Raw genomic sequence first — 25,422 nt, 5'->3', positions numbered from 1 at the left:
CACACCGCAGTCGAAGGAATTCTGCGACAAATAATGGTTGCTTCTGTTCGAAATTCTGCATGCCTGGAATCAGATCCGGCCGATTAATCGGTAAACGGCATTATTAATTTTCGAGTTGAGTGCAAAAAAGGCATCTGTTATCTTTGCGGATTCGCGAAGAGATATATCGTTTCGTGTAATTCAGCTTCGCGTTTTAGCGCCGGCTTTTTTCAGAGTGTATTTATACAGACCGATAATACAACAAGGTTCCTGCTTTAGATGGAATCACGTTTCGAATTTTGCCGATGCTCGATAATCGGACAGTCCAATCTCTGATCTTCCTTTTGCACGCGTTGTGCATTGTTTGCCCACCGTTGTGTATAACTGCGAATTAAAGGCAAGTAGACCAAACCGTTCGGAAATTATCCACGGACATCTTCTGATCGACAAAATATCTTTAGAGTATGTAAAAAGTAAGATTATATGTGACTTTTATAACTATTTTCATATAACTAAGTCTTCAGTTAAGATCAGGCTAGTAGAATGAAAAATACAAGAAATTATAATAAAACTCATTTGGATATTGAATAGAACTTTGTGTGAAATAAAATTAAAAGATGATACTTTAAAAATACTTTATAAAGATAAATCTATACCTAAGAAGATAAAATTAGAAGGATAAGAATATTGATAAAAAATTGTTTAAAATATTCATAAAATTTTATTTAATATTATAAAAATAAAGATTAATATTAAAATATTATAATGCATTATATACTAAATGGTATTTAGGGGTATTTTTCTGATCGGAAAATATTAAATTCTTAAATGCATATTAAATGGAAGTAAGACATGTAACAGTTCTTGCTAAATATATCCAGCAAATATTAAATTGGTCAGAATGTCTTTTAAAGAAGTACTTGAGTTGGAATAAATCTCTGAATGCTATTAATCTTGTGTGATTCGAGTCAATTTGAACTTGATTCACTACTTACGCGGCAAATTGACCATTTTTTAAGTTAAATTATCAGCACGAATTTCCATAACGTATCATTACTGCTCATTTGCCCTGCAAGGCATTCGTATTTTCCACTGTAGATTTACAGGTACAAATGATTTCTCGGATACATTAGACTAATTTATCCATTTGCATTCATACCAGAAAGAATAATACCTATACTGTTCATCGAGTGCTTGATAAAGCAATTCGTGATCAGGTATAAGAGAAAATGTTTCTTATCGTTACATTAACTTAAATAAAGTCGCAGCCTTCATAAAATTAATAGAGTTGAAAACTCCAATTGTAAAAATACAATTACTTTATATTGCGGCATTTATAAGCTATCAATCTGTAAAAAAATAATATTTAATACGAAATATGTTAATGTTTATTTTACTGCATTCGCTCTCGCTGAATATTGTTTTAATTTCAATTACCCTTGAATATGACGTATCTGCCAGTATCTCTAATCCAGTTGCCAATATAGATATAATGGAATCAGAAATTTTATATCATTTGAAGAAACATTTACTCAAATACAATATACCAAATGAGATCAAAAAGATCGTATCGTCTAACAGCTAAATAATAAACTAATTCGGCGAAAGATTATTTACTTATTCAAGTAAACTAACGCGTAATTATTTCAAAATAATACTGATCCAAATATATTATTTAAATATATCATTTTTCAAATATTTTATATAAATAACGCTCGAACTTACCAAAATAGAATACCAAAACGCACACTTCTCTATCATTTTATATCACGCTTGATTAATAAATTACTTTTTATCTGCTAACGCTTTTCTAAACGTAAACATCCCGTCAAAAAATTCAGCTGCTCACATTCAATACCTCTATTCAAATTACTTATCTTTTACTTCAATTTCAATCCAAACTTCCGTATTAATATGCATATTACAGCATCCATAAACATACCATTGAAACGATCCTTTTCAATCACTGTCTATTTCGATAGTCTCAGAATTCAACGATTCGTTAGTAATATCATAACACTATGGTATTACACATACCGTTACACCTATTTGGATGATCCCTTCGCGGCTAATGTACATCGTAAATAGAGTTCAGCGTCCGATATCTATCGGATAAATTTTATTCGTGAACCGTTGGAGCGGTAGCCAGGCGACGCGAGGTATCCTCAAACATAAATTCCGAGCGGGCGTATCGTTAAAATCTCCGTGGAACGTGCGCGCGCGCACACCGCGTCACCTGGCATTCCCGGAGATTTCGATGCGTGGTCGCGAACGAATTCGAGAGCCGGAGACGGGGCCCGTGATGACGTGAAAAACTGGCGGGATCCTTGCGCTCTTAACTTAACGAAGGTCGTCCCGCTTATACGCAAGGTCGGTTATTCATCCGCGTTTATTGCACAAGGATTTCATTAAATCGCTTTGTATTCCCCAATAGTCATCGACGTGGATCTATCGTAACGCCAGGAGAAAATAGCAGAACGGTTCCGTGGCTCGATTCGACGAATCTCTGATGTTACCCGTTACGAAGATCGTGCAACCCACGATCAGAATGACTGGAAAAGGAAGAAGATGATTGCTCGATCGACCATGTCCTGTTGGGTTCTTCCGTTGTACTAATTAACTTTCGATTTTCATCCTTTTATCGTGGTACGTTCACGATTTTAAAATGCCTGACGAGCTCGCGATTTTTGTACGGTTTTATTGCTTTTTTATAAAATTAGTTTGAACGTAGTTTTACGAGCCGAAACCAGTTTCGACGAAATTTTTACGAGGATTTCTTTTCCTCTTTGCAGAAACTGTTTCGTTGCAGTTTACGTCCTTTTGTTGCATCACGCCGGATGGTACATACAACTCGCAACAGCTTCATAAAGATTGATTTTATTGTGTTCCAAGAAACTTATGGACAATCGCGATACAATTCGAAGCTAGCCGCGTGATGCATCGTTCGAGTTTATTTTATTCGGTGCAATTTTCGAAGACTTTTACTTTGTCTCCGAGTGCTTTTTCTTTTAAACAGTACCGAATTTATGCCTGCGATAAACACTTCGATCATGGTAAAAGACTCCTCTTCGTACAAAAACGGCTTCGAATGACCTTCGGAGAACACACTGCACGTTAAGATTTGAAAATTGTCCTTACAGTTTTATGGTTTTCCAAAAGAATCTGATGAGTCACCCTTATATTTCGAATGAATTTGTTAGCTTTTTAGCGAAAAATATTTCTATATCTATCTGCCAATTTGCAGTGAAAATGTTACACTAATAGTCGTTTAAAATTTTTCAGATCGATTTTTACTGTCGATTTTTCTCTTTCTCGTTTGAGTATTTCGAGAAACATTCAACCAATGAGATGTTTATACTGGAGATTGGTCCAACAATCTGTGTAATTAGAATGCTCATACAAAAAATACATATATCGTAAAATTTTCAATCGACACTTCCTATTTTTCTGAGTTTATAAGTTCATAATAAGTAAACACAGAAAAAATGTGACTTAATAAAATCAACTAAAAAAGCCAAAGTAATCGTGAGTCACAAGACAAAATGCTACGCAATAAAAACTTATTGTAAAGATATGCAAAAGGAAGGAACTCCTCGTTCCCCGTGCATAAACACGTTATGTACATAGGTATTCAAATACATGTTGCTGTACGAAAACTAACTAAGAAGCATGTAGATAATAATATCGGTAATAGTATGTTACTTTTATAATATTTTTTAGATAATTACATTCCATTCTTAACATCACCATACAACAACAACGCTTCATGAATACGTTACATACTGTCAGTCGTGTTTCTTTAATCAAACATTCGATCGATCCTTTTTTTTTTCTTCGTAAAGGTTCATCCTTTAGGTTGATTCATTAAAATTTACACATCCGATACAACCATGTAGGATGTAATATTTCCGACGTGATTAAGTGCTCCCAATCAGCCGCAATAAAGACATGTACATAGCAAAACGACGAGAAAAAGCTGCCGAAAAAATTCGTTAACCGTTTCGCTGGCAATTTACTCGTTGGAAGTCAGAGAACCGTGAAAAATTACAGAAAAGGACGGACATTAAGGGCACGTGGGCGGTAAATCCAGAAGGCGAGTCTGCACTTTTATAGAGCACTCTTGTCTGTGACAGATCGCTGATGACCTTGAGCTCGTGGTACCGATCACTATCGAACTAATTAAGGTGCCTTCGAAGAACGAATATCACTGTTGAAAACTCGTATACCTTCATACATACATATGTATATACTATATATACTACACGAGAAAAAACCTGAAAGTGTAGCACGATGCTCCGCCTAATTCGGATTAATATTTATTAATAATTCTTGTATTAATTAGTGCTACTCACTTTCACGGCCTCGTGACGGAATCACGTTCGCGCTGTCGCGTCGATGAAGAGTTTTTAATCTTCGATCGTTTTATAAGAGTTCAATGTCAGATAGCTGATTTAGTGCAACCATGCTCTCGGGAATTTGATCAAAGATTTTTTGACGGTCTCATGTTTTCTTTTCGAGAGAGAGAGATATAAGCGAGTCATTTATAAATTACACTGATTAATCTCATAGGTAGAAAAATGGCGATTAAATGGTGAAATTAAGGGGCGATTGTTTATGCATTTATGGGAAATTAATATATAAAAAAATGTAGATAGTATGCATAATACTTATTATAATGTTTCAGGTGTGAAGCAAGTCTCTATTTGCGTATCATTTCTTTCACTGTGTTTATAAAGATATAAATTTACATAAATATCCGCAATCTAGCAATGATACCATAGGTATAATTTTTTTAAATTTATACTATTTCTTTGCGAAAAACAACTTTCTTGCAGTTTTTGATCCGTAACGCGAGACTTTAAGCTTAAACATCAACTGCTTCGTAAACGGTTTCAAATTTTTACATATACAATTATATGTACAAAGATGATTTATTATTCGATATTTAACTGCAGATAAAATATCACGTATAGGTACGCGATTAAAAATAATTCGAAGGATACATTCCACATATTCTTACAGCTGAAATAAGCCGATATTGTCAGGATACAGTAAAATGTAGCATTATATATTATATTAAAGTTTCTTTGACTGAATAATGAGCACTTAAACTACATCATAAATGAACGTTACCTGATCGCGAATGTTAATTACTATTCAGCTTTGTGTGCATGAATAACACGATTGGTGGTACTATTAAGGGTTGGAGGTGTCAGAGCGTGCATTTCATTATTCTTTGCAACTAACAAAAGAAGGAAAAGGAACGCGGCAATACATCAGCGTCACATTTTCCTTGTTGTTATGTTCTGATTAGGACGAGATAAATTAAAATGTCATTTAATTGCGTTATATGTATTATAGTTAACGCTTCGACGTAATGTGTAACGTATGTTTTACAATACTTTCACTTACACCATTGCGTAGCAACAAAAACGTAATCAGACGTGAATATCACGGTCATAGCTTTAGCGCATAAACGAGGTGAACTAGTGTCTTGGAAAAAAATGCCGCGATGGCGATCAGGTCGTTACTATGCTTCATTTGCTAGCAAGGGAGCGACCAGAAGGTACAGTAATCCTAGAAGAAAAGTTCCTATAACATCGACGAATTGTCTCTCGGTGGCAAATTTGGGATGTCATTGACTTGGTACAGTTTCTTGTCTTTATCAGTAACTCGATATAAATTCAATCTTTTCAGTATAGCGATACGTGATGTATAAATTAAATAGAAATTAGTACATTATTATGAATCAAAATTAGGTCCACAAGCGAATTTATCTACGAATGTCCCACTAATAATAGAAATTAAAATTATTAGGGCAGGTTTTAAATCCAACCCTAATATTGCCGATATTGTAATCTTTCTATCATTGATGCGTATTAATGGACAGAATCTAATCGGTTCCTTTTACTTGAATGTAAAGGAAATTTAAAATTTATTTTAAAGTTTATTGAGACTTATTCTTGGGGATATTTAAAGTTTCATTTCTTGTAAAACTCTTTCACTCAAAATTTACGTATGCAGAACACGAATATAGAACGCAATGTTTCGAGTGAACACTCCCTCAATTCGATCTTGTAACGCTAATAAATTCAGGAGACGAAGCAAACTCACTTTCGAGAATTTACCGAATATGACTTGCGTTTCGCATATAATTAGCAACAAATTATCAACTGTGAATTTCTATGCATTTTACAGAATCACACGTACATGCATTTTACAGAATGTTCACGCAGCTACAGATGAATGATAATTTGAGCTGAAGAATTCTAATGAAGAATTTTTTCATTTTCATAGTACATCATTTTTATAACCCTATAAAGATACTACAAAGTTTGATGTATTTAGACACAATTAATTAATATGGAAATGCTAATAAATACAACGGTGTTCATAGGATATCAGCCATTCTCGTTTCATTATCTGTCTACTTCCACCATCCATCGATTACCTGTCCCTTCAGTCAATTAAATGAAAACGGAAAAAGCCCGGAGAAATCTTGCCAGAGGAACGCAACATTGCTCGAAATTCATCCGATATCACGGTTTCAGTGTTCAGGAAACTTGATAAGCATATCAAGCAAACATTCTCGTTTCGTTCTCCGCCCACTTCCACTGTCCATCGACTACCTGTCCTTTCAGTCAGTCAATTAAATGGAAACGAAAAAAGTCCGAAGAAATGTTGCCAGAGGAACGCAACGCTATTCCAATATTCCCCGATATCTCGGTTCCAATATCCACGAAAGATCCCTGTCCGTTCGATTCGACAATGACACGTATCAGTAGGGGCGCTAGAGGGGGGGCGCGCGATTCGTCAAGCTCTCATGACGTTCCGGTTAGCCGAGGTAAATCGTAGGGAGCACACGGTGGCAGAGGTTGAGAATCGCGTGTTAGAGAGAGGGTAGAGAGGCGAGTAGAGGCGATCGGTTCTCTCGGATCAGCTGTGAGAGCGGCGTGGCGCCGTGTGCCGCGGCTCTGACCCGCTGTCAGTTGCCCGAGCCCTGTGCTACGGTTAGGACCGTGCAATCGTCACCTTTTAACGAGCACGAGACAAGCTTGCGTGATCATCATCGAAACGACTGGGCTCTCACGGCCGCGTCGTCTAGTCCTCGTTGCGAATCGCGTCGTTTCGTCGATGAAGATTGATCACGGTCAATCGAAACACGGTACAACTTGGAGATCAGGATCAAACGAACGTCGTTGATACGTGAACTGCTCGTTGTCCACGGTCGATTTGTAGAACGTGAGTCGGATACACGGATTAGCGAAAGAAACAGGCAAGAGAGAAACAGTGATCGATCGCGTTCCGTTTCGATCGATCCGTGTCGGGGCGCACCATCTGCTTGAAATCGTGCCCCATGATCGACTGGGATTTCTAAAGATCACGAGCCGCTCGTTGAAAGCTTGAAATTGCGCTTCGATCATCCGCGATCGTTGATCCTTACGTTTCGAACGTGCCGACTTGAGGGAGAAAAAGATAAAGAAAGGGAGAGGAGATTGCCGGTTCGAACATCGTGGTGGTTTTTGTGGTGGAAAAGTGATTCGAGGTTAATCAAAGAGAAGCTCGACAAAGCCAAGGGCCGCATGCTTCGCTAACAAGTCTCAGGATGGTCTGGTAGAGGAGGAGCCTGGTGGTTCGATCGCGAGAAATGGCGTGCGGAATATCGTTCGAAGCGACTGCCACGAGCACGGTACTTTTCCTGCTGGTGAGTAGCATTCTTTAAATTATCGTGAACACGTGCATGTGTTTCATTTGGATAGCCGTTTCTAATAGATTTGATAAGATGGTCACCGGTAAGCGGTACTTTCACTTTTTACGCGAAGTCCTGTACGGCAGAATAGGTAGACTCGTATTCCTGAAGCCTGGCTTTTTCATTGTTTATGGCGAAACGAACGTCACATCGCTCGTGGAAATACGTAATGTGTTGTACTCGTCGTCGAGAAGTTCGTTCATGTTCGGAATGTTAAATTTAAGAGGCGAGTTATCGGCTTTAAATCACTCGAGTTCGCGATGCTTTTGTTTACGTGCTCGAAAGACGAAGTTCGAACGTGAATTATTTTTACGAGCGGCTTAGCTCGTTCGTGTGGTCACTTGGTGTAAAGTATCGCCGGTACGGTTGAGGTACTTTCGAGATGCATTGTACTGTACCTAAACGCTATGTTTGGTAAGAGTAACATTCACGGTGAACTCGGTGGAATTTAAACTTGATCGTACGTATACCTTAGACGCACACAATTTCGTGTGCTATCTCGTTCTGTAAGCTTTTAACCAGAGATCGTTGACCCGTAGCGGTTTTAGTAGTATTAGTTGTATATTAAACGAATAAAATATTCTGCAATGAATAATAATGAGTAAATAGAAATATTGTACATATTTTATTATTTAGTAAATATATTTATTTATTCATTATTGCCATTTAGTCGGAATACACTCAATTAAATAGAGAAATATAATCTTCAATGTTTCTTGCACAATTTCTTATTAATATTATTTAATTATTAATTAATTATTAAGTAAAAAAAAGCTCGTGCATATTTATGAAAACGGATATTAATTGAAATCAGATGCATTTAAAAGAATGATATTTAATACCACTTCTTATAATCGAGATGCATTTACGAACATCAGGTATAACATTAATATTTATAACTTCCTGATGTTTTAAGAATGCGTAATCTCATTTCAAGATTTTCAAAACTTACGAAACACTTATGCATCGTCAGATTTTATACTCTCGGTATATATACTATAATATAACTTATGTAATTTATAAAATGAAAAATCTCAATGATAATGTGCCTAAGAATAGTTGTCTGTTTCATAAATTACATTTACTTTAAATAACTCCAAATTACATCACAGGCGTAAATGTCATGAATTCGCCAACATCAACCTTTGTTACGTCCTCAACGCGATCCGTCATATACTTTCTGAAACAACACCCTTTATATACAAACCGTGACATTTTGTCCGGTGATTTCATCAATGATCCTATAGCATGTTTAACAATGTTTTACTTAATTTCAAAGTTGAGTATGTCTTTCGAAAGTAACTGTAGATACTATAAGGCTCTATATAATAATATTCTATAATATTAAGTTAGTCCTGTAATTTTGTCTTAAAATATTATATTTTGTAACTATTTAATTATATTTTACAGTACGATGATTATATATTGTTAACGGGTGAACATTTTTTTAGCAATACCGTGTTAATGATGTGCAAATTACACCGGTTGAAATTGTTAATTCAGGTATTTGCAATCATCCCTATTACAATAGACTTTCACCAAGACAGTAACGCCTATTGTTAAATTCTGCAATCATAAATCATCTCGCTGCCCTGTATGATCTTTCGTTTAAATAGTAATGGAACATTTATACACGAAAAGTATCAGCGAAAGTTATCATAATTATCGAAACAATTAATTTTCAAAATATTCGAATTCTTCGTAGAACTTACTCACAAATTCAACTATATATAATAGTTGTGTTATGAACAATTTTATTTCTATTTGTTTCTCCATATTCTAATTTCTAATATTTTGAAGCACTATAAATATGTCTAAAACGATATGCAAATTTTTATTTCAAGCAACAAAGAACTAAAATAAATTGAATTTCATATGAGTACATTTCTATTTATATATTTACCACGGTATCACATATATAAAAAAGATACTCGCCACCACTCTTTCGCCAACTCCCTGAATTACCGATTCCATAAAAATTTTCTGACATGCGGATCACAACCTACCCCACGACGACACACTTAACCACATCCGGCGGCACTACCGATCGAAGCAAGGTATCCAACCCGACCACTCGACGATCACTCAAAAAGTCATTATCACGAACCCGTTAACATTAACCTTCACGCGCCTCGAGCGTGGACAGTTGCGCTGCCAAGAACACCTCTTCCTCGCACGCAAACCGTGACATTTCTCCGCTTGATTTCATCAACGTTGCCCCGTCATATTTAATAACGTTCAACGCACTCTTACAACTTTTCTTAAGGTGACAACTTCGTTAAGACATTGACTGCCATGCGGATTTTATATATCTTGCCCTTGCTGTTGCGATCGATTGGAACATACTATGCCATAATAGTTAACTTCTGCAAAACATCGTATCGCATAATATTTCACTTTTCTTCTGACAACGTTATCCAAGTCATGAATTTTTATTTAGCCGACGAAACTCATCTTACTTTGATTATTCTAAAAAATTTAGTCACGTGGGTCATCGATAATCACCGTGACAGTCAACGCGTTAATCGTTAGAGAGCGTTATTCTATTACGGCTGTAACAAAACTATTCTATCTCGATGCGTGCAAGCGAATCTAGTGGCATTCACACACAGCATGACACACGCATCGGTAGGTGTACGACTAGAGTCAAGGATACAGGCGTTATCTCGCCGGTGATTGCTATACTTCACGCAGGATACACGGCGAATGGACGATTGTGCATGCTCGACCGAGGTTCACGTGCAAATGCACACACGTCGTCGCCGGTGAACGCTACTCTCGTTATGCAAGCTGGTGGAATGTTAAGCTGCCATGGTTCCTTCGGAAGATTACGCTTCGATGATTTATCTTGTGCAATGGAACTCGCAAGCACAGCTAGTTGAAATGTTCTGCACGAGATCCTGTCATGTCAAAAATCGGCGCAAAGGTTCGATTCGTGATTAGTCGTGTCGTTTAATCCATTAAGCGTCAACGTTGCGTTAAGTCAACATTTCATTGGTTATTCTTTGCCAGTCCATTCACACGATGGAATTTTACTTCTCAACGGCGCGTTGATTAAGAGAAATTCAAACGATTTGCTAAAAATTTCTCCATTGTTACTTCTCCTTCCATCTAGATTCCATAATATTATGGAATTTGAAGGAATTGGAATGTTTAGAGCATAACGATGAAAATATATTCTACGTACAAGTACTTTTATGAGTAAAAGTAGGATTCTAACATGATATAATTGAATATGAGAACCGCTTATTAGATCCAAAGATATAAGCCTGTTAAATGTGGATTATAAATTGACGAATTCCTATAAAACACCAGAGGTACAATTACATGAAAGCAAAATTTCAATATCTTCCATACTTTTTAATGTTTCTCAATATTTTAATATTATGACAAACGATATTGTTAAAGTTATAAAAATGTCGTAACGATATATGTTTAGTTGCAACAATAAATAAAATAACAATTTTGATAGTATCAAATTGTATAATTCTGTGTAACAATGCATTCCCTTAAATTCCGGTGACACTTGACGTTAAGTACGAACTTATTGTCCGCTCGTTGCGTCGAATAAAATACGAGTAATCGATATTCTTTTCACGCATTCCTTGAAACGCCAGTTCGCAAATTTTGTACATTGCACTCACTTTCTCTGCACGTATTGGAAGAATATAAATCATTTCATTAAATTCACCGACCATTGTAACGCATTGTAACGTCCTATTCTTCGGAGAAACTGGAAATCTTCACGTTAACCTAATAATGCTTCCTTTGAACTTGTAAAGTAAATCCTACACACGTTCTATATAAGTATCGTATATTTCTGTAGCATGACATAGTGCATCTATTTATATAAACGTTTTATATGTAAATTTTAGTACAATATCATTCTTCAGTGTCTCGCAAAGCTTTTCCACAGACACGCTTGATGATAGTTTAGGTATATTATATAAATAGTAGGATCTCGTGTGCATTTATTACGCTCTTGTAATGAACAAATAGCATGCTGTGCTTGCACAATACCTAACTACTACAGCTATTATTCTCGCACTTCAATATTTAGTCATAAACATCTCGTTACTTGTACTCGACCGAAATAACAAAATGTTAAACTGATTCTTACGCGTATATTCTAATTGTGTGTTTATAGAACGTATCTCGTACATTAATTAATCATAACCGCTTACAATTAAGCAGCTAGTGACTTAGGTAGGTACTGATCATTCTAATAATTACACGAGTTTCTCATTATAGTACAAGTCTAATAGAGATACCCGTGACGACTATCCGCACGTAATTATCTTTCATTGTAATGTTTCTTTAACCCTTTTAGTAGTATGTAAAATGTTTCACAATGTACGTGTATTACGCTCTGCTTACTTATTACTACACTGCGAATATCTGTATATTTATGAGCAACTTAAGGGTATAAGAATGTATATGATATACAAGAATATACGAAATACCAAAAGTAAAATATACATTGTAGTATCATAATGTTTAATGAATTAGTATATTATTCTATACTATATGCACCGTTTCTTTCGCTATTTTTTTGATATCTGCAACACTTTCTATAGTTTCTATATAGAGTACTTAATTCCTTCTTATCGTAGAAATTTCTTAAAGCTCAGATCAGTTTTCCGAAAGACTTCTTTTTCTTCTACCGAAACTTAATGAATCAAACTTTTCTACATCCATCTTCCAATTGTGAAGCTTCCACTCAAATCTACTTCAATTGGAAACCAGAGTATTGTTCAAAATCACTGCTTTCAAGCGTCAGTGTGTTTCTCCGTTATTTTTAAAATTCACAGCTCGTCAGTATCCCGTGTTCGTTCGAGTCGAAAAACTGAAAATTCCGTCAGGATAATACCGCTGTGGCGTCCATTCGAATTCCTGACGCAACACTCGCGGTGTCCCGGAGCTAAATAAAAACAATTAAAAGCTCGTATTACTGTATCGCGGCCAAAGAGAAAAGTCGAAGGAATTCAAGACAAGTGGGATAGCATCTGGGGAGGTCAGCCGAGGCAACGTGCGGGCCTCCGCGAGGACTATGTGTGTGCACGTGGCAAGAATCGCGCGAGAGTATCGAGCTTCGTCACGCAAGCGTAATTAGCGGCTGTAAAAGGGCGCCTCGCGGCCGATAGTAGTAACAAGAATTTCGGAGATTAACGACCGATTAACGCAATTAATCGGCCATGCTTCTTTGAAAAGTATTCGGCATGAACGCCTGATTAATAATCCACACGGCGCTTTTGATAATTACGAAGTGGCTGATCTCGATACTCTGATTTCTATAAATGACCCGTAGCTGGTTACTGAAGGAGAATGGAGGAAAAATGAGATCAAAATTTTGATTACAGGATAAGATTGTTTGTTATGTTTTTTATGAGGCGAATTTATACTGTGAGATGATGTGGTCATCTTGTTAGGGATTGTGATTAATATCTTGCTTGGGGGTATTGCATAATATTTTGGCAATGATATTTTTAATGTTTTGTAATAAATTATATGGTTTTTGTATTATATATCGGTTAGTAGGAAACTTTGTGAGCATTTATTTAGAGGGTTTCGTTATACTTTTTGTAATTTCAGTGATTTAAATCGTTTAGAATAATTTCCTGATAGAATTTTGAATAGACCTGTAGTAGTTTGCAGTGTTAGTTGTGTTGGTTGTTCTATTTTCAGATTATTTCTAAATAAAGTTAAATTTTTGCAATGAGAAAATACGAAAGGATAAGACGCATAATATTATACAGAAAGTGTTTCCGCACTATTGAATTTACCATAGCATTTAAATACGAACAAACATATTTTTCGTGTCATTTGATAGTACTTTCTTACGACTGCAAAAATCTGATACTTTGAAATTATCCATTTTCGCCATATAAATTACCCAAGCTTGGAAAACTAAAAACCTTCAAATATTAAACACGAAATGAAAGCTAGAAATACTTCAATATTCATAAAACAAATCCATCAATTGTTCTCCGCGGTTTATTTACCACGTCAATAATCCGACGAGCTTCGTCCTTTTCTCAAAGTGACCTGGTCGAATTAAGACGCAACAAAGATGAACAGCGGCATGATTCGAATGTTAAAAGCGACACCACGAAACATTCGAATGGTTTTTTAATTCGTCCGCGGCTGCAATACGCGGCACTCCGGTGCAAAGTTTAATTAGTGGAGCATGCAGAAGCACGTTCAAAGGTCCAAGATAATTGGATAACGAGCAGTTTAAAAGACGATATGCCGCGGTTAAAAAAGAGCAAACGAAGGTTACCGGCCATGGGGAAGTGACGACAAACGATATAGAGCGTGCGGGCCTGTCCCGGTTAATTAAATCGCGAAACGGCTGGAACAACGGGGTCCTGGAACTTGGCGAAAATTGATACCAACTGCTGATACACCCTGCTGTGTTAACGAGTGACCACCAATGTCCGGTTGGTGGCAAAAACTGGCGTACATTTGATGCTTGCGATAACTCCTTTAAGTATATTCGTAATGCCTGTATAGACAATGTTGCTACGTTTTGATCGCCTATGCCTTGGTTAATATCGCGAATCTTGAGAGCGCGGCAAAATTTTGATGAGCCTTGCAAATCAGATTTTACGCTGGTACTCGATGTTATTTAGAGCAGAATTTGCAACATTAATATGACACAGTACATAACGTTTCTATGTACGGTACTGTAGATTTGTAGTGGTGGTAAATTTTAGCAAAGCTCAATGTTTGTTCACCCTGTTAATTGAGATAATCGAATTTAAGTTTGGTACATAGTAATTTATTTATGTTTTTCAATGTGAAATTGTACCATTAATTTTGATAATAAAATCTATCATCTTCATATTTGTACTAGATAAAAGAAACTTGTATATGAATAGTTCGTTACATGTAAAATGATTAATTTGATAAACACGTAAATTGTACTTAGAATATAATAGCTAAGTATACTATTAGATTGCGTTGAAAGATACGTATTTAGTGATGTAAAAATCGTAGAATACTTAACAACGATCTATCGATCTAAGAGAAATGTGCCTATATAATGAATACATAATACCTAGAAATGATCATAAACAATCGAATATAGTAATTTCAATAACTAATAAATCCTATCATCTAAACAAAATATTGCATAAATAACATAGTCAGCCAAAGTTCCTCTACAGATACAAGTATGTACATACAACTTGAACTCAATATCTCAGTGCAATATCCCTTTGCGCAATTCCTTACGCAATTTTGCCTCGCGTATGTAAGCCGCAGTGCAAACAAGACTCCTTCAGCGAGAAGAATAGAACGCATCCCTGCGAGTGACCCGCACGTCTCAGATCGTCGATTGAAATGCCACAGAGGGCGCAGTTCGAAAAATTGAACAGCAGGCAGACTCTTTGTACAAAGAGAAAAAGTTCTTCGACGGGGGGTAGACATAAAACCCGTTTAATAGAGGATGACGCGTTTTTCACGCGTGTCACGGCTCGTGGCCTTTGTTCAAAGGTTATAGTGACCGAAGGTCATGGTCAAAGGGGACAATCTTAGCCGACCAGACGATTGGTGCACGTGAAATTGATGTTCTACCCACTGGATTATATTAAATTATTATTAATTACGATTATTACCAGGTCGTACCATGCTTGTGATTAATGCTTGGATTACAAAGATACATTCTCTTTATCCTTTTTGTCTGAAGTGTCTCTTGCGAGTCGAAGTCATCTGCTGTTTTTTTTTTTTTTTTAATTTATATATTGCTTCGCGTTATATGGACGTTGCTACAATTTGTTGCATAGCTGACATTATTTATACGGACTTACGGTACCGATAAAAGGTTCAGATTCGGTAGGTATGTTTCAGTAGGAAGCAGTAAGATAAGCTGTGACAAAGATAAGCCGTATATCATTTGTGTTCATGGCGAGTTAGTAAATTGTAATTCATTTTGTACGGTATCTTAAAGTAATTAAAGTTAAGGTAATTAAATGTGATATGGTAAGTTTAATTTTGTCATTTGTTCTGTTTGTCACGTATCGTTAATAATTGAATCTGAGAAAGTAAGTGTGACTGAAACGACCTTTAATTTATCACTGATAAAATATCAGTGAAAAACTATGAAAAACTATGTTAAAGGTTCTAAAAAATGCTAATGTTTCCAAATGCCAGCGATTCAAAATCTTCATAACAGATCTTCCAAGCTTCGTCATGTTTATTTGTCGATGACAAGTTATTCTCTATCAGCCTGACCTAACATGTTCATCCTTTTATCAGATTCGCATATAACTAGCTATAGCATCGCCTTGAGTTATTCATCGTATTTTCCTTCGCTTTCTTTTTCTTAATATTCCTATAATAGAGAGTAAATAATAATTATCAGTTTCATCTGAGAAGAGGAAAAATATTCGCTATTGTTACGGATCAAATATGTTCAACTTTTTACCATACGGAATTTTCATACAGAATTTCCATAAAACTCGATAAGGGAATATTCGTTAAAATCAGGTTTCAAATAAAATAGTCATTACCTTAATGTGAAAAATTTTCATTTACTCTTGACTTGTATCAACATCTGTACGGATTACAGGCTTCACGCATGTATATGAGAATATATCACGCATTCCAGAGGTTGCAAAAAATGCGCATAAATCACTACACTCCGGTCACTACCTTACGGTTCTGTGTTTGACATTCGGTGATGCACCTACATGAAAGAACGAATGCCTGATTGACATTGAAAGATCGCGTTGAACTCCAATCTGCCGTTTTTCTGGCTCTTGTTTTGCCACAATGTCACGTAAAATTCTGCAACGTGATAATTAAGCGCCGTTTTCTTATACATCGATATATAAATTTCATATTTTGATTACTTCGTTAATTACAACTGCTTATCCTTCATCATCGTTAATTATCATTTTTTGTTTCCGCTAGTCGATGTATCGATGTTTAAACGTTTATAAGTTAATCTGAATTACAGATTTAATAAAAGTTGTGGAAAAATTAACGACATATGATATTTGATATTACAATTTGACGTAAATGTATAAAATAGTTCTTTATCGATTCAATAATAGCGATAATTAATGTATCGACAAACTTCTTCTTTTTAATCCTTACGCTAATAAATGACTTACATCGACTACAAGAAGTATTGGCACATATTCTTATTCGACGATGAAACATTTTTTTATCAGATTTGCATTTCATTTCCGTAATATCAAATTTTCGTTTTCACGCAGGATGTTCAAAATACTTACTTTCAATTAACCAGTAAGCAAATGTTATAATAAATACAATGACGTGCCCATACTTTTCGTAGCCATTGTATACCGACTACGGTGTACGAAATATTTTTCATTAGAAAAGCATTTGAAAAATTTAAAGTACACGATAATAACAAAACTAATAAATGAATAGGTACTAAATTGATTTCGTTAGCATGTAATGGGAAAAGCTTCGTGGAACGAATTGCGCTAGGAGAAAGAAAGAAAAAGGGTAAACAGAAGAAACGATCCAGTTCTGTAGGAAACGTCAAGTCAATTTCACGCGGGCCACTTTTTGCTCGTTGTTAAAATCCTGCAGCCTTGCGCGTTGTTTCTAGAAACCATCGGTGAAAACCGGTCCATCGATATTACGAGAGACTTTATAGTCCTCTCCTTGGCATCGGTCGCCGATGTTTCGCAGGATGATCGCAACGGTACACTAGAAAAGAGATCACGAAGACCGTTCTGCTACCAGATTCCACTGTTTCGTCTTTGTCTAGCGTTGATTGTCGAAGAGTGTTTTTACGATACTTGGTTGCAGTCCAACTCGTAAATGATCGCTGGAGAACATTCGTCGGTGGGAAGATTGAGATAATAATAATTTCGAGGGAACATTTGGACGGTAATGCAGGGTTGAAACGATGATGGCGTGAAAGATCATGAAAGCGTAAAATCTGACGATTCTTAAGGTTAGTCTAGCGTGTCTGCAGTTTGGATGCTAGCAATAGGTCACAGAATCTGGTACAGTAGATCAGGCTTTAATAGGGATGGCAGTAATTTACGGTATAGATTGGTTTAATGAGAATTTTAAATGAGATTTATCGGCTTAATTTCACAAGCTTTCACAGCTCTTCTCAATTCTGTTTCGTTGCGAGATTTTATACTGGAATCATTATATCAATTCAATTTAACGTATGATATAAATTAATATCATGTATTCCTTGATATTAGCGCTTATAATAGACTGGTAGAAAATAATACAAATTCTTTACATAAAACGAATTAGGAAACTTAATTTTGTATTTATGTTTAATTTACTTCAGGTATGCAGAGGAAGACGAAAGCATTCACGTTGTTTAAATACTGAAGTAGAAAGAGTAACATTTTTTTATACTATCAGATATATCGAAATATATACGAAACATCGGGATTCTGAATCCCAAAAGAGGATCGTAGAATAGGCATATCATACATTGATTACATGATAATACTACGCGTGCTTAATTCGGCGTAGGTCGATGATAAGTGTTGTGACATCTAGGTACTGTATGTTGAAAGTTAGGTAAAAATTCGTGGGAAGACTGATTAGTGATCTCTACTTGCAAATTAATCCGAATTTTTTGGTCAACTGGATACATTGGAATGCCAGACGTGTCCCACATCACTCCTCGTAACTGTGCTCTGCCACAACGTAACAGAAACTTTCGTAACGCTCGAGTTCCGGCAATACTTCTATCGATCTTTCATCAAACCTTACGTTTATACTTGTAACACTTTTTCTCTCTTGCTGGAAGTTTGAATTGTTTTAGCAAGAGTGAAACGATATTGAAATCGAATCGATACTGTTACAACATGAAATGTAAATTACAAAAGATCGTACTACATGATTTAGTAAACTAAACGCTAGTGGGAAGTAGAATATATGTATACCTAGTAGGATTTGAATGTAGAATAATTTAGATTGTTTGTATATAGCTAATAAATATTAATGCGAACATATAATACGAATGCTACAGATAAGAAATACGATGAGACACAATTTGCCTGTTCTAAGAAAAGTCATATTTCTTAGATAAGCCGAATTTCTCAATCTATGAATAACGTAATACATCAACTATCATCAAGCATGTCCTATTGGAATGCAAAATATAGGAGGTTGCGAGAAAGGTAATAAATCTGCCAAACAATATGAACAGCTTATTAAATTCAAAGGAAAATTTAATAAATCTAACGCTATTTCTATTCACGTCAAAACTGTACCAGAAATTGTAAATTACCAGATATTAGTTAACAATTTAGATATAGACTGTACAGCGTTGCTAATGATCTTTCATAATGTGGAACCAATAAGACAATTCTTTTCAATATATTCAATCAATTTTACATGAAAACTATCTTTTCATTTGATTTTGTCGAAAAAGTTATTGAGTCACTTAGAAATCGTTCATAACCGAATTTGCCCTATTACAAGACAGATTACCTTACTCAAATCTCCATTCCTTATCGTTTGTTTGTTTGTTTCCTGTCAGTTTCTCAAGTTGCTTAAATATTTAAATTTCCACAAGTGTTGAACAGGGGTGTATAAAAAAAATCAGCCTTCACAAGCATATTATTTTCACATTCCTTTGCAGCTCGCCACCAAAAGAACAATAAAATTCAACTATTTCTAACTTCTTTGCACAATTTCATAACATCGCCATAGGATTACGCGACACTATACCAATCCCAACGGGTGGAAAGTGCCGTTGTCTGTCCCGCAAGAATATTCCCAGTATCCAGGATGCATTTCTTTCTCCTGTCTGCGACCGCAAAATCTCGATGCGAGTTTCTTGTAAAGCTTGTAACGCTCTGTCAACGTTCCGCTGAAACGTCGCGCATAATGCGCGGCTTCTTATTAACCTTGTTAAACGTCGGCAGAAGGTGGCGGTGCCTCGATAAGGAAGCGGAAGAACAGAGAAGATAGGTCTGTAGGTTCGATGTACCGTTAGGAAGCATTAGGGGACGCGCGGAATTTGCGCGTTGCATTGTGGCGAATGTGTACCTAAGGTCGCGGCGGCTTGATAACGGTACAGTGTAACGGCGAAAACGACGAGTGTTTTTCGTCTATAGCACCGTTCAGCCTGGAAAAAATGTTAGCCAGATTTCGTATGCCGGGAGGTCGTCGTATTTTCTTGAGATCAAGGATTATCTCGCAAGAATGAGAGAAACACGAGAGACCAGGTTTAAAAGCTTTTGTGGCATTTAATGCGTGTTCTATAGAGGCGAATAAAATTTTAATAATGCGTTCCGAAGATAAGATACGAACTTTCGTATGGTTGAGGAGACTAATTTGATAATCACGGATTTACATGTTTATCCTTATAAGTTAATATGATATTTATTTTAGAAAATTACATGGGTTCCTATCTTATAGCGTTATCAAATCCTATCTTTCCGTATTACTATACATTCTCTGTTTAAAACATCGGTTTGATTTTAGAATGATGAATCTTTGTTTAATTAGACATTCCATAATGGGTATCCTATTCTAAACTCTGGAAGAAAATATTTGTAAAATCATATTGAACGCATTCCAATATTTTTATTTCGGTATTTAGAATGCAATTCTCTAGTTGCATTTGATGTATTCGATGCTCTAAAATTTAACATCAGTTTCATCGAAACAAGTGCATACATTGTTTAGTTAGTCCATAACTTGTTAAGGTACCATATCGTGCATACGCAGCGATAGATGTAATCAAAATATCAAGTAATTTGTAGGACAATGAAATTATTCTTTATTGTAATGTAATCATTCTCAATTCACCCTTTACTTTAAGCACTCATAAGTATATAAGATTTAAATTTGATTGACCCATAAGGAATTTTTAAAGGATTAGTCGTGCAATGATATGATGCAGCACTTTGCCCTTGTTGTCACATGAGAACGAATCACAGACAACGATCCCTTACCCTCATTTCCTGTGTCACCAATGAGGAACATCCGTCGATAGTTCATAACAAGAACGAAGTGCTTTTGTTTATTACTAATTCCGCCTGGTGTATTGTCAAGTTCCTGTCATTGCACGACCAAATGTTCATCGCGACAAATTGATTCAATCTACTTTTCTCTACACAATACCTCGTCGGTCATACTCGAGTCAGTTTCCTTTTATAATCCTTTGAATCTCGAATATTCTTGTTTTTTTCACTACATTTTTACTCCACATATATGAATAATTAATTAATAAATAATTAAGATATCAAATGGCAATACAATGTCCGTTATGATGAATTATCATAAAAATTTGTTGCAATGTTTCAGTGTTTTTATTGCTATTACTACTAGGCAACAATTAACGCGAAAATGAATTTTCCAAACTGGTTCGTAAATCGAGAAATTTTTCAATCAAATTTCATTCGCACATAAATTCATTTCGATTCAAGAATAATTAAATGGAACTATTTTTATTGTTTATTTTAATATCTGTATCATATATTATATGCAAGAATTCTTTTTTGTCGCTGATATAAAATGCACTTCATTTGCATAACTTTTATAGGAACCGCAACGATATATGTTTACATTTTTATAGCAAAGCAATGCAAAATAATGCAAATTAGTCCACATTGGAATGAGAAGTTATGGGTGGCGCCTAAGCGGTTGTTTCAAAAAGATGAGTAGACATATTATTACCATCAAAAAGGAGGAACGAAAGAAACATAGGTAGTTAAATTAGTCTGCAAAATATTTACAATTTAGCATAAAATAACAGATGCGTAACTCTGTGAGTATGTTAAAATAAACTAATTTTTAGGTGAAACAAAATACTATTCCTGTTCGCTCGTTTCATTCTTTACGTTATTGAATACTCGTAGTCAATATTATTGTTATAAGAATCTGTATCGGACAAAAATAAAAATTTCTCAATTATTTGAATATTTTGGTGAAATCGAAAATACCAAAAAAAAAAAAATCCATTGATGCATTGACAATTAATTTCATAGTTATTCCTCACTAATTATGTCTAGTATTCTTAGACTCGTTGCCCTGTCATGTAATAATCTTTGTAACTTATTAATGTGAAATTACTACAATATACCATAATTGGAATTCAAGTAAGAAACTTTTCTCTTTTTCTCTAAACACGGTGACGGTATAATGTTATTTCATTTCACTTTTAATTCTAACAAAGATCGTTCCATTGCATCCACAAATTACAAGAATAAAAAGTTACATTATCTCGAAAATAATAATACTACCACGATAACATGATCGATAACCGCCTCGTCTCTCTCAATCTTCCATAAAAGTATCTTTCGTGAATACCAGTAACACTCACTAGATAAAAATTCTCCCAAATCATTCGAACACCCTATAACTAACTGCTAAAAGAAGAAGCCAAGCGGAATCAACAATCAAGTTACCTGTACCACAAGAGGGCAAACAACCAAAAAACGCAGTAACAAAAAATAGAATATTAGAAATGAAGAGAAGCACAAGATTAAAAGTGTTGGGGAATGTCGGCGGGATCAGAAACGCGCGTTCCAAAGTGCGAAACTTTCGCCGCGCGAACAATTCTGGAAATAATGTATGGTGGGCCACACTTGGGACGACGGACGTGCTCGTGTCGGCCGTATAGGATGGCGCCAGGTATTTTTAGACTCGTACGATAACAACGACCAGTCGGATTCCAAGCGAATAACTGTCCCAGGCAAACGAACCACCTTGCAAAATCCCGCTGTCGCTCCAAGATCGTCACGCGGCATCGCTTACAACCACCCCCGCGTCTAGGTTTCTCGCCACGCTTCGCGTCGATGCGATATAAAGCTCGAGAAATGTCTGCCTACAGCTCGCTGGCCTCGCTATAACTCACTGTGTTTTAACTCTAACAGTGTAACGCGGGACTCGGGCGAACCGTTAAATATACAGTGTGTTTCGTAGCTGTAAAACCATCTAAAACTTGCAGTTTTTATATGCGTGTTTCATTACGTGTAACGAAGTATCGAGGAACAACTCGTACATTTTAATTGAAGATAACTTTAAAAAGTTAAGAATCTAAGGTTTATTTGCTTGTTTTCCAACAAGGATAGATTATGTAAACTGGAAAAATGAAAAACGAGCTACTACAGCTCATTTCTAAGTATAGAAACAACGTGACAGAATATTCTAACATAGACAAATGGAATTCGGGACGAATTAAAATGAAATTCCAACAGTAACTTTTACAAGTTTGATGGATTAAACGTTGCTGTGCTACATTTTGTATATCTCGTACTTGTATAAGAATTATATTATATAGTTATGTTATATGTTACATATTTATAAAATAGATGGCTTTTTATCATCTGTATTAGAATTATGCCAATATCTATTTTTTTACTAGATTATTTTCTCCTATCATTTCTATCTATTTATCTCTTTCACACATCTTGTAACATAAGATATTATTTTCAACTTTAATTTTCTAGTTATTTAAATAAATTATTTAAGCGGATCTCTTAAGGTTCTTATCTTAAGAGATTTTGCATCCACAGTAATTTATACAATTCCGTCGCACAGTTATACACGTTTACAAGCGAACGTCGTAAAAATGGTTTCCATATATCGACCAAGTATGCAAGTGGTTCCACATAAATCGTTTAAAGTAACGTTAATATCGTTCGCTTTTTATTTCATTCTTTATTGGAACTCGTTAAAAAGCTATTAAAATATAATGCAAATTGACGTCATTGTTTTTAAACACACCGTGATTCACGTTAACATCGATCGATATGCGTTCTTCTGTCGTGTAGCGTCGACATAAAACTAAAGAATTTTAACGAAATCATCAGTAGATCCAGCTCAGGCCAATCTGACGATCAAACAAAGAGATAAACGTTCACTTCGTGGCAACAGATACGAGCTACGAGCCACAAGTTTGCCTGTCCGCCCCGTAGCATTGTCATAACCGTTTCGATCGGTCATGCCGTAACAGTATTGTTTGTGCAAATGTATCTATCGAGCTTCGACTAAAATCCGCTCCGTGTCATTAGGCAATTTATCGGATAAATCATTGCGACACTTTGAAATTGATAGGCGGCATTGTCCCACGTACTCGCGATCTCTATGAAAAGCCCGCTCGAGCGTTAGATCTTAATCACAAATAATTACGAACAATCTCGATCGTCGTTTGCAGATGCCGAGCTCTGACTATTAATCGGTCGATGTGCGTGGTCGCTATGGTAAAATCGATTCTAGATAGTGGAAAATGTTCTTGTAATGAGTCACATGGAAATTGCCGGTAGTGAAAACAAATTGCACGTCTATGCGAAAGATTTTATTACGTTTATGGATTAAAGATTCTGCAGAATCGACGTGTTTAGGATAGTAAAGAAATTATATCTATCATTTAAGCTGCTATTAATTTTGCAACGTTGGCTTCTGTATTTCAATACTCTTGTATTTCGTGCTTTATATTTGAACTGTACATATTTTTCTTATCTTGCTTTTATAGATTGTTTTCCTCTTCATAAATATATTCCTAGTTATTTTTACAAATATCGCGATATTATGAACACGCAATTTAACAAACAAAATTATTTCTTCAAACCAAATTTGTATCTTATTGGTTCATGCAGGAAACGTGCTGCTGATTTCGCATTACAATACTTCTTTTTAACCATCAAATGTTACAAATGTAAAGAAAATAGACATATCGTATCATTGCTGTGTGGTCCTCATTTAAAAATCTCAAAGTTCTTATCGTCGCTATTTGCTGCACATTCAGTACAAGTAAATCTACTTGTATACCCGTTTGGACTAAAAAGTCGTGCGTCACATTAAAATAAATACCCCATGTAGCTTCTTCATCTATAAAAAAAAAACGTCACCCATTCTTTTCACGTTGCAATAGAATCACAAACTCCATAAAACATTCTCTCAAAAATCTTCGTATATATATCTAGCATATCAAAATTTATTTGTTGCACAGCTCTTATCGTTCTTTCTCGAGCACGTTCCCGGAGCAGAAAAGACAAAGCGCCAAAGGGAGATGCTCGAATGAGGGTCAGCTTCTCGTAGAAGACTCGGGAGATTCGGTCAAGAAACGAGATGTGGGTGGTGTTGAAGGAGGACAGGCTTCTACATATAGTCGAATGCCAGTGTAGGGTGGAGTTTCGCGAAGGGTGCTGCGCAGGCAGATTATTCGTACCGGTTTTCTGGAATGGTATGCGTCGTGTAGGTCAATCGCCGATGCGCTAGCCTCTGGATCGTTCGGTATACAGGGTGGTCCTTGTAAAGTGTACGATGCGCGTGGCACCCTGCAAATCGACTTTATCTTCAGCAATTTTCCCTCGAACGTTACGAGGTGTCGTTAAATATTGTTCTAGAAAAATCCACAGAACGTTCCCTGGCTACAGGGCGAGATAAGAGTCGATTGACTCGATTACTGGTCATTAACATAATGCGAGATAATATTTACTTGGCGGTTGCGACTTTTCAACCTCTAACTGCTTCGATCAGATGCAACCCGGTTATTTCGTCAACGACTAATTTACGTCAAGGACTTAACCAGGTGTTGAAGCGTACTGGAATTTATTGAACGAAGATAAGGGAAGCCATGAATCCATCGAACATGTGGTTAAGAGGCGTCGAGACACAGATAAGCGATTTCGCGACTCCTTTCGAGAAACTCCTGTGTTGCGAGTCTAGGAACTTTAAGTTGAGGTATTAACTGGCATATTCCAAGCGGCGATTGATTGCAC

At 35.9% G+C, this 25,422-nt stretch overlaps 1 protein-coding gene across 1 annotated transcript in view; it reads left to right on the top strand.

Moving 5' to 3' along the window:
- The first annotated feature begins 6,911 nt into the window (after window positions 1-6,911).
- Window positions 6,912-25,422, top strand: part of LOC117155872 (uncharacterized) — a 69,516-nt gene continuing 51,005 nt past the window's right edge. The window contains exon 1 of the mRNA XM_033332345.2: window positions 6,912-7,684. Coding sequence (XP_033188236.1) covers window positions 7,628-7,684 — 57 coding nt within the window. The 5' untranslated portion in view covers window positions 6,912-7,627. The remainder of the gene's footprint in view (window positions 7,685-25,422) is intronic.

Source organism: Bombus vancouverensis, chromosome 8 (genome assembly GCF_051014615.1).
Source record: "Bombus vancouverensis nearcticus chromosome 8, iyBomVanc1_principal, whole genome shotgun sequence".
Lineage (NCBI taxonomy): Eukaryota > Metazoa > Arthropoda > Insecta > Hymenoptera > Apidae > Bombus > Bombus vancouverensis.
The sequence above is the reverse complement of the archived record's forward strand: the minus strand, read 5'-3'. Positions and strand labels throughout refer to the sequence as shown.